Below are 10,618 nucleotides of genomic sequence, written 5' to 3' on the forward strand. Positions count from 1 at the left end.
GACTGGATTGTGTCCCGAGGCAATCTCTTGAGATATAAAAGACAGAAGTGAGCAGTGAGAGAGGGGGACCTCATACCATCAAGAAAGCAGTGCCAGGAGCAGAGCGCGTCCTTTGGACTGGGGTCCCTGTGCCAAGAAGCTCCTAGTCCGGGCGAACACTGATGAGAAGGCCAACAGAGAGAAAAAGCCTTCCCCTGGAGCTGACGCCCTGAATTTGGACTTTTAGCCTACTTTAACCGTGAGAAAATAAACTTCTCTTCGTTAAAACCATCCACTTGTGGTGCTTCTGTTATAGCAGCGCTAGATGACTAAGACAGAATTGTTAACAGGAGGGACCAGTCCCTGGAGAAGAACATCATGCTTGGTAAATTAGAGGGTCAGTGAAAAAGAGGAAGACCTCAACAAGATGGATTGACACAGCAGCTGCAACAATGGGCTCAAACATAAAAATGATTGTGAAAATGGCACAGGACCAGGCAGTGTTTTGTTCTGTTGTTCATAGGGTCCTCATTAGTCGGAGATGGCACCTAACAACAACACTTTTGCTTTTAGGAAGAAACTGCTAAAGAAAACAGTGTCCCGTGAATCTTTTTCTTCAAAATGTTTTCAAAATGCTATTTACAACAGATTTTGGTTTACGAATTATTTGACTGTGATGCACATTACAAGATTTCAAAGCATTATCATTTGATCAAATAGTAATGAAGCACACAGACTGCTTTGTAAAGTTAAATACACTACACAGATGTAATATAATCATAATAATATTGTTACTAAAGCATGACTAGAACATCTGATACAAAGTTATATTTCTATCAGAATTACAGAGTGATACTGAGAGCAGCATTAATGGTTTTGGATATTTGGGAGTTAGGGCATGTGATTGTGAATACTTTGTACCTATGTGTGTTAAAAAAAAAAAAGGAGAAAAAGACAACAAGAAAAAGTGGGTATGTGTATAATGCTAGATACAAAAGAGACAATATGGAGTTGGTAGGAGTGGAGACTTGGTTATACATTCATTCCCAATTTATTTATGGTTCTAGCTTGTTAGAAGTTTTATATTCCTTTTTTGTGAATATTATCTGGTTTTGTAAATACAAATCTTTTGTGTTTTAGTGAAAAAAATACATAGTAGTATAAAAGATAAAATTGTCATTACATACGTGTTTGCAGGTTAACATTTACAATGTAGGGATTTAAAAAAAAAACGTTGCTGTTGAGTCAGTTCTAACTCATAGCAACCCTATAAAACAGGGTAGAACTGCCCCATAGGGTTTCCAAGCAACGCCTGGTGGATTCGAACTGCCAACCTGTTAGCAGTGGAACTCTTAACCATTACGCCACTAGGGTTTCCAATAAAAGGGCTCCATAAATGTTCATCTAATGTAAATGCTATGTATGGTGTAGCGGTTAAGAGCTTGACTGGTCAGCAGTTCAAATCCACCAGCTGCTCCTTGGAAACTCTATGATGCAGTTCTGTTCTGTCCTATAGGGTCGCTATGAGTTGGAACTGACTCCACAGCACCTAACAACAAAAACAACACATATTTACTGACATAAAAATATAATACTGTTATATTCTATTTTTAAGAAATACCTATTTTGATTCATTTAACTTGTACATTGACTGTTCTTCTGTGTGCGTGTTATATACAATTTGCATTGTAATGAATTTTAATTATTGGAAAAGTTGAAATAATATATGTGAAAGTGTTATTATGTTATTAGATACTGCAAGTTCTTTTCTTCAAGTAAGTTCCAGTATAAAAATGATGAATTGCCTGAGAATGAAAGGATTTTATAATTTTAAGAAAATTATATTAACTGAGAGCTGAAAAGAACATACTTATACATGTATTAATCTACTTGAGGAGACCCTGGTGGCATAGTGATTAAGTGCTATGGCTGCTAACCAAAAAGGCTGGCAGTTCGAATCCACCAGGGGCTCCTTGGAAACTCTGTGGGGCAGTTCTACTCTGTCCTATAGGGTCACTATGAGTTGTAATCTACTTGATGGCAATGGTTTTTGTTTTGTTTTGTTTTTTAATCTATTTGATATTCTGAGGAATGCAGAAGAGAGAAGAGATGAAGCAAGATCAACTTTTTCTTTTTTTTGCACAATATTGAGAACACTATTAAGATCATAATTTTCAAAGTAATTTCAGTAGCAATTTTTGGATGTCTTTTTTTGTCTAGAGCATTGGAGCAGATTCTACAAGCCCCATAATTCAGCTTCTGTCCGCTCCCAAGAGATCACAGGCTTATTGATTTTACTATGCTAAATCTCTTTACGTAACTCACTAAAGAATTCTACATAATATTTTAAACCCACGTGTATTAAATCACACATAAATAAATTCTCAGAAAACATTTCTCTAAAATCAATTTTTTTTTTAACTTCAGTAATTTTCCAACTTCTATCATTAGGAGTCAATAGCCACAACAATGGGCTCAAATAAAGCAGAGATCAAAAAGATGGCTCAGGAACAGGCAACGTTTCATTCTATTACACCTAAGATAGCCATGAAGCAAAACCCACTAGCTGGCAACTAACAACAATATCATTAGGAGTCAGTATTCATACATTTGATGGAATTTATAATTCACCTTATGGATGCCAATATGGTATCAATAAGTAAAACTGTGGAAGGTCAACTTTGTCTTACCAATCAGAGATATTCATGAATATATCCTGAATTGGATTGTTTTCTTTGACCCTCTCACTACCCCCTCTTTTCTCTTTCAGGATACTCCATGTGCACAAATGTTTGGACACAAGTCATAATATTCTCTTGCTATTGGGGCTCTTTTCTGTTTGGAGTGGGATGCAGTATAAATTAATTCACATTAAAATACTAGTAACAATATATTATCTTTCCTTGGGTATCCATATTCAAGAGGCCCAAAAGAAGAGAGAAATGCCTAACATATAAAAGCATTCTCTCTTGGAATTTCAGTGTAGCCACCTAGGTTTCAGGAGGTCTTATAAGGTAAGAATTTCTCGGTGTCTCTCAGATTGTACACAGACTGTTGAATCCCCTTACTTACAAGCATAGTGATGAATTCTGAAGTAAGTTTATTTCAGTAAGAACATATATATCTGATTTTTTTTTTTTTTTTGGCCTAAGTCCTCTCCAGATGGTTTTACTATAATAGGACTCTGTTGATGGTGATAGATACAATTATATAGACTTCTCCCTTTTCTCTCATTTCTTAATGAATAAGATAGAGAGAGACATAGATATTTCATGTACGGAGAGGCTTTAAACAACTCATCTAAAAATCCCCAAAGAAAAATGATTAAAAACTTTAAGTTTCTCTACTTGCATCCATATCAAATATGAGTCTTGAAATACCTACTTTAACAGTATTCTTTGATAAAATTTATAACAGTAATTTTCTACCTGAGTCTTTCAATTCAACAGTTATAGATTCTGGCTTACTTAGGCTTAGTGGGCTAAATAATAAATTCAGATTATTCACAAAATCAGTAAAATTGAGGGTTCTGTGTAGTCAAAATATATTATTGGAATTTTCATATTTTGTGTGAACATTTTGACTTTGTGTAGCCATAGCTTTAAGCTTTTCCTCCCTAAATTCAGAATTACCTGATTGTCTATTCCTCAATAGCCCAAGACAAGTCAACAGAAGTATTGTATTGAAACTAAACTCAAAATCAGATAAACAAAAGGAAAGCCTTTGTTTCTATGCAATATTAGATCTTAAAAACTGTCTCATCCTTATTTTCTCATTCCTCCTAAACATTTCCCAATAATAAAGGTTTATATGTAATATGCTTGATTCCATTTTCTGTCTTCAAAACTTAGATTAGTTATTGTGTAAGAGAACCTAACAGTATGTCAATTGTATAGTCACACTAAACAAACTGTATGTCAAAATTAACGACCACACTGTGCTTTTGATGGTGGAACTTGAAAATACTTACAATTTGCAAAAATGTTAATGTCAAATGATAGTTGTGAAACACACATGCATTCATCTTTCTATCTGATAAATATTACAGTGACTGGGTTTATAAGAACCTGTTGGAATGCAGTTTTATGGCAAAGCTTTGACTCTTTTCTGAGGTAATAAGCTTGTGACTTAAAGAATGAGTTTTCCATCACTGCTAACTCACAGACAGTAGGATTAGATGATGAGGCAAAACTCATGATTTATCCTCTATGGTCCCTGACCCAGCTCTCTCAGTCTCTCTTCTGAGACTTAGACAACTGTTTCCTCATATACTTTAAGTCGAAAAACGTTTCTTCATATACTCTAAGCAACAGTTAGGGCCAACACTTCAGTTTACAAAAGTGTCAGGAAACCATCTTCCTGTCTTCCAAAAGGTAAATGACCAACCACAATGAGCAGGCACCTGGTTCTCTTTCACAGCTGCTTAAGGAAGGAGACCCATTTTATGTTTCCAAACTTCATACCATCTTACTAAACATGAGATATTCCTTTTTTTTTTTTTTCCATTGATCAATGCTGCAAAACCGTATGAGATGGTATAGGACACTCCGGACATCACAAAGCAGAAAAATCACTGTGATTCAAAGCACTGAAGTTAAGCTTTTCTCTGTGAGAAAAATCTATGGAAGGAAAAAAAACAAAAAAAACTAACACAAATGTAACAAAATGTCAAGCCTAGTGAGGTAGATATATTGAATGCATGAATGAATGAATGAACAAACCAAGGAACAACAAACACAAATCATGTGAAAGACACCCAGAGACGAAAATCTGAAGGGCTATTGTAAACTGGAATGAATTAAGAAAGGATTAAATTAAGGAAGTTTTATCTAGGCTCTGTTTAGGAAATGCTCTTCTTCTTTCACAGGTATCTTCCAACAAAGATTTTTAAAATAAATTGTACCTTGGGAATAACAGATACTATTCAATGTCTTTTTCCCCTAAATGTACCCTTTGTTGATCTGTTCTCATTTTCCCTCTTACGCTTTTCTACAACTTCTCATCTGGCAAGGCCTAAATTCCAAGTATATTTCTTTGTTCCTTATGGATTCTCTGCAGAGGAGAGGATGAATATCTTCAGAATAAGCCTTGTTCTCAGACATCCCCATACACCAAAATGCACCTCAGACACACTCTTCTAGCCCCTGGACTCCAACCTGGTGTTTGCCAAATGCTAACTTTGGGTTTTTCCTTGGGAACACAGAAATTGTCCTCTCTTGGTGCTGGTTTCCTGGAAAAAGTATAAGAAGAGAATAGAGAAAGTGTTCCTGTAAGAAGGGAAGACAGATTGCTAGAGGTGAGTAAGAAGCTCTGATACCTGATGGAGAAAAGAATTGGGTGGGACAAATAGAAATACTGAAATAGATACAACTCTCCCTGCCCCTAACATCTCGGAAAATTCCACTTCACCCCAACAGACCCCGCCTTTATTACCAAAGGTGGGAAGTTACTTGATATGCGTGAAATAAACCTTAAAACGAGGAAGCAGGCTCCTCTAAGGAAAGCGTGGGAGCATGTGGGAAGCCCTGGGGCTCCTTGGGGTATGTGCGGAGGGCCCTCTCTCCCACTTGGTGCTCTAGTTCACCTCACCACCTACACCGCTACCAGCTGGAGCCTCACAGCCCGAAAGACTAGACAGGGACAGAGGGAGGACGTGAACCCTCTCCTCTCCTCTCCCTGCGTGAACCTCCGGGTCTTCCACACCAGAATGTCACAACCCCAGGAGGCATTGCGCACAGACTTGCGCGCCTCCAACCCGGCTCCTCCTGGGGGTTGCCAGGTTGCCAGCCCGACAGTGGAGCCCGCACTCCTCCGGAGCCTGGGGAAGAAGTCCAGTGGCCCTTGGGGTCATAAGTCTGAGGCGGAGAAAATTAGGTACTACAGGGAGCTACACTAGAGGGCGAGTAAAGGTGTGCAGCGCTATCTCCTGGCCGCGTTTCCTCTCTCCCTGGGTATCTCAGAGGCCCCTCTGTGGTTCTGTCTGGTGGACTGACCCTTTGGGAAGAGCGATCTGGCCCCATAGAGGAAAAGTGAGGCAGAGATCGCCCCAACCACTCACACAACCCAAATCATCTCCCCCTCAGCTACTAGAGGCAGTGAGACGAGCCTGCAGAACGTTTGTGATGGCCTGGAAACGCAGATTGGGTGGCAGGGAAGAGAAAATGAGAAAGGAGGAAAAGAGAGCACACTAAAGAGAAAGATACGAAAGAAAATGTAAAACTTGGTTTAAAAATAATCCTATTCAATTTATACCTGTACCGAACTGAACGTCCTCTGAGTTTCTTCGAAAATAAAGAACCTCCCCCTAATTGTCCTTGGGAACTAAAGAGTGGTCACTCTTTCTAACAAGGTGCTGCCATGAATTTAAGATACTAAACGTTGCTAAGCCCAACTCTGTAGTTAATAATTTGCAATGTCCATCACGTCTCCTCTCCAAACGTGTCCAGTTTTCCAGATCACTGTCTTCTTCCAAGCAGGTGATGTCTAGTCTGCCCTAGAATGTATGTATGTGTATGTATAAACACAGATATAAATTTAGGATTATGGTAATGGTTGGAGGGAAGGTTTTTGAGGTTTGGTTCTTGGAGAAAAACAAATTCAGTCATGGGGAAGAGAAAGGGATGCACTTTAATGCTTAATAAAAAAAAATGTCAGCCTAGTTCATAAGCAGACGGTAAACAGAAACTGAAAAAAGAAAAGGATTGAGATTTTTGTTTTTCCTCCAGGCACGGCTGGAAGTTCTTCTCTGGGGCCAGGAAAAACCCGGCTGGAAGTTCTTCTCTGGGGCCAGGGAAAACCCGAAAACAAGGTACCTGAGTGTGATCAGTCTCCGGGTAACCTACACCTAAGAAATCGCCATTCCTCTTGCCCACAAGAGGAGTACATGTGTGAGCGTCCTATCAATGCGTTTCTGCCCAACCCTCCCGGCTGCTTCGGGGACCAGCTAGGTTCCATTGGCCAGGGCTCAGAAAGGGGCGCTTGTGGCCCATGGAGTGACCAACTGCTCCCCTTCCCCAGTCTCCTGCCACCCGCCTAGGACCGGTTTTCCAGAAGAGCGAGCAACTTACTTAACATATTGGCTTCATGGGATCCATTGACTTTGCCATCCGGGTAGATCTGCAGATGGAAACCGATGCCCACTCTGCAGTAGAGGCTGCCGGTCCGGCGCCCCGAGGGGCTCCACTGGAAGCTGCTCTGCTCTGAGCCGCTTCCTTGGTTGCCCAGAGTAGCCGCAGTGGAAGAGGAGGTAGAGGAGGAAGAGAAGGAAGACGTGGTGCTACTACAGCTCAGGCTGGGGCTGGCGCCTCCCGGGCTCCTATCAGTGACAGCGGGTCCGGGTTGCCCTTTGGGGGCGAGGCGCTTCTCTCCTTGAGCCCAGGCGCTGAGGATCAAGTGGCTGAGGAAGAGGAGGAGGAGGAAGAACAAGCTCATTCTTCCAGCCGCGGGGGTCCTAAGTGCATCTTGCAGGGCTGGTCCTGGGCTCTGTAGCCCCCGGGCGGCGGCGTGCCTCTGGCGCTGCCCCCCTTGCCGCACGGGGTGGACATAGCCTCAGGAGAAAGAGAGGGAGAGAGAGAGGCCACCCGAGCGGATCTCAGCGCTGGCACTGGGATATTTATAACGCCAGTGATCTCACTGCTCGGTGCACGCCAGCGAAGCTTCCCCTCACCCGCCGCTTTGTGTACTCAACTGGCCGGTACAGGGAGGGAGCCCCGCAGCCCCAGGGGCGGGGTGTTTAGAGGAGGGAGGAGATGGGAGAGAGTGAGTGGGAGGAGAAGCTGGCGGCGCGAAGCTGCACTCCGGACGCTGGGTGCGCCCACACCGGGGCCACGCACCCCGGCAGTTCTCACGCGTAGCCTGGCCACCCCCTAACCAGGGCCAACGCCGCGCACAATTTAGCCTCGCGGAAGCAGCTGAGTCCTCCAAGGGTAGCGGCGGGAGTAGGGAGTGCAATGTAGAAATGGATGCTCGACAGCATCTCTCCCTCCTTCCTCGTCCTCTCCCACCTCCGCCACACACCTGCGTCCCAGCAACGCACTCTTGCCCAACCAGGACCCGATTGCCAGGTTCTCTTCCCTTTCCCCCGCCGACTCCGCTATCACAGTGCCTCTCCCGGGCATCTCTGAGGAACCTCGGGCCCGCCGAGGGATCCCACCGCGCCAAGTGCTTTCGGAGGCGAACGAACTAGGGATTCGAAGCCCAACTTGGCAAAGTTTTGGCGCGGCGCGGTTGGGGGAGAAGACTGTTTTTGTTGTTGCTGGAGGTTGTTGTTGTTGTTACTGACGTATTAAGCAACCAAAGAGTGGGTTTATTACAGCGCTTAGAGAGTTACCCTGAGCGATACTCCCGGATTCGAACTCCTTTCCTGGTGGAAACTCTTGGTCGTGCTGAACGTTATGCAGCGTTTGTTTTTTACTTCTGGGAAGCTCTCGGTCTATGTCTCATAGGGTGACTGAATATGCACACCGGCGCTCGGACCCCGGCAAGAGGGGCAGGAGTCTGCGCACCAACACGTGTGACTGACAGCCCAGTAGTCCTCTCTCACCCCGTGATCCTAGTGGCAGGAAGGATTAGCTAATGGCTCGCTTCAGCTTACTCAGAGCTGCCACTGACTGAAGTACCAGCCCCAATGCATGATTAATGACGAGCGCGCTGGATTTCAACTTCGGGAAACCTGAGAACTGAGAATTTCCCTGTATGCAACGCCTCGACTGTCATTTATCTGAGAAACATACCTGACTCGAATTCTTGGAATGTTTCTGTCTGAAAACATATTTGAAGCTTTAGACTACGCTCTGGTACATTATGCATTGGTTATTTTAATGAAAAGGCCTTGATATAGACCGACAAAGGTCAATTTGCATAAGCCAAGGTTGATGCAAAGATATGGTCTTATCTTATTGAATACCCACGTAAGAAATCGTATCTCAATAATAAAAAGTGTATAAAACTCATGTAGAGGTTTCAGGATCGGAATTCTTCCACGGCCAGAGCACTTAAAACATCAGTGCAGCTCTAAAACAGAAAGTCAAGTGGACAACACAGGGAAGCCACTGTGGGGAGGAAAGGACACAAAACACATAGATATGCATACCATGAGGCACAAAGCCCTTGACACACCATATAAATTACTGTACTGGCTTGAACACTCCTTCTCTTTTCACTGTTCTAGGTTTATGCCCCATCCTTCAGCCTTAACTTCTGAGGGCAGGCAGATCCTGACACAGTGATTCTGAAAGTGGGCATTCATAACAGACATGCGGGCCTCAGAACGGTCCTCTTGGCTGAAGGTGCTTCCTTCGGGGATGGTTGATTCTGGGATGCTGAGCCTAGGCACTGCACTTTCTGCTGGTAGTACCCTTGGGTCTGTGACAAAGCTGCTAGGATTTAAGGCACCATCAGTGTTGCTGGATACCATTAGAAAGTTACCCCCACGAGTGACAATCTACTTCGGATGCCTACAGTGGCAATGATTTTCCAAAGCAAATCCGGCTGCCTGTTTCTTCCCCTCTCTTCTTCCCGAGTAGTTGGCTGAGAGAACAGGAGAGTGGTTCCCTCCCCAGATGCACCATCTGCCCCCTCTCCAAACCGGAGAGGCCAAGATGACTCTGGGGTCAGGCTTCTTGAGCTGAAATTCAGCCTCTCGTCTTTTCTTCTTCTTCTCAGCTTCAAGGGCCCGACTTGAACTGAAACTGAATCTTCATTAGGAACCACACCCTTTCCTAGAGATGGCCCAGGAAGAGTACAACACCTGCTTGGTTCCACTTCCACATGGAGGGTGGTAACGTGCACTCGGGACTCCTCTGGAGCCCCAGGGTGAAGCTTTAGGAACCCAGGGCCCACTAAAAGGAGAGGAGACTTGATCCGCTCTTGTGGGCAGTGATCAGAGCTTGGCAAACCGGACCTCGTGCTGCTTCTCAATTCTCGTCCACACTAATGGAGGCGGGGGGGGGGGGGGGGGAAGGGATGCGCGCACATACACTTGCGCTTAAAATAGAATCATCCTTGGTGTGCATAACCAAGTAGGGTAGGTAACTTTAAGCTTTTAAAATGTGTAACAAGAGGATTACAGGTATATTCGGGCGATGAAAAAAGGCCTGCAAAGAGCTGAAACAGAGAAGGTAACACCATGCCTGTTATGTGCGCTGAGCTACCAAGCCCCCTCCCGCTCCGCAGCGGCAGGAACGCGCCAGGGCTACTCCTGGCCTGGACCGCGCCCGCCGTGGACTGCGCCGTGCCTTTCCCGCCGCGCAGCGGGTTTCGGTGGAGTCAGGTTCACCGTAAATCTGAGGTCACAAAGATTCTCATTTCACGGTCTCCGCTAACCTGGGTTCATTAGCGTAAACTCCATCCCAAAGAGCGCAAGCCTGTTCCACTTTTTCTCTGGCGACTTTCCAGAAAGCGGATCGCCATAAACCCCCTGGCTGGGGACGTTCCCGCCGCCATCCATTTATAAACCGCCGAGCTTGGTCAAGGTCGCAAGGGCGAGCGCTAACAACTGGTGTGCGGCGCGATTCCCTAATTCCTGCGCTCTCCCGGCCCGGGAAGCAAGGTAGGGGAGAAGGTTCATGAGCTGGTCACCCGCAGAGATAAAGTAGATGGTCCTCGAAAGACTGATTTCCGCTCAGCGCCACCTGACCGA

At 44.4% G+C, this 10,618-nt stretch overlaps 1 protein-coding gene across 2 annotated transcripts in view; it reads right to left on the minus strand.

The window, feature by feature from the left end:
- Nucleotides 1-7,566, minus strand: part of FGF5 (fibroblast growth factor 5) — a 26,582-nt gene extending 19,016 nt beyond the window's left edge. Inside the window, exon 1 of one of the 2 annotated variants that reach the window (XM_004383111.1) lies at nucleotides 7,047-7,566. In XM_004383111.1, the coding sequence (XP_004383168.1) occupies nucleotides 7,047-7,410 (364 nt within the window). In that variant the 5' untranslated portion in view covers nucleotides 7,411-7,566. The remainder of the gene's footprint in view (nucleotides 1-7,046) is intronic. The other variant, XM_004383112.1, reaches the window with a different exon arrangement.
- Nucleotides 7,567-10,618: the final 3,052 nt, after the last annotated feature.

Source organism: Trichechus manatus, unplaced genomic scaffold (assembly GCF_000243295.1).
Source record: "Trichechus manatus latirostris isolate Lorelei unplaced genomic scaffold, TriManLat1.0 scaffold00105, whole genome shotgun sequence".
NCBI classification, from domain to species: domain Eukaryota; kingdom Metazoa; phylum Chordata; class Mammalia; order Sirenia; family Trichechidae; genus Trichechus; species Trichechus manatus.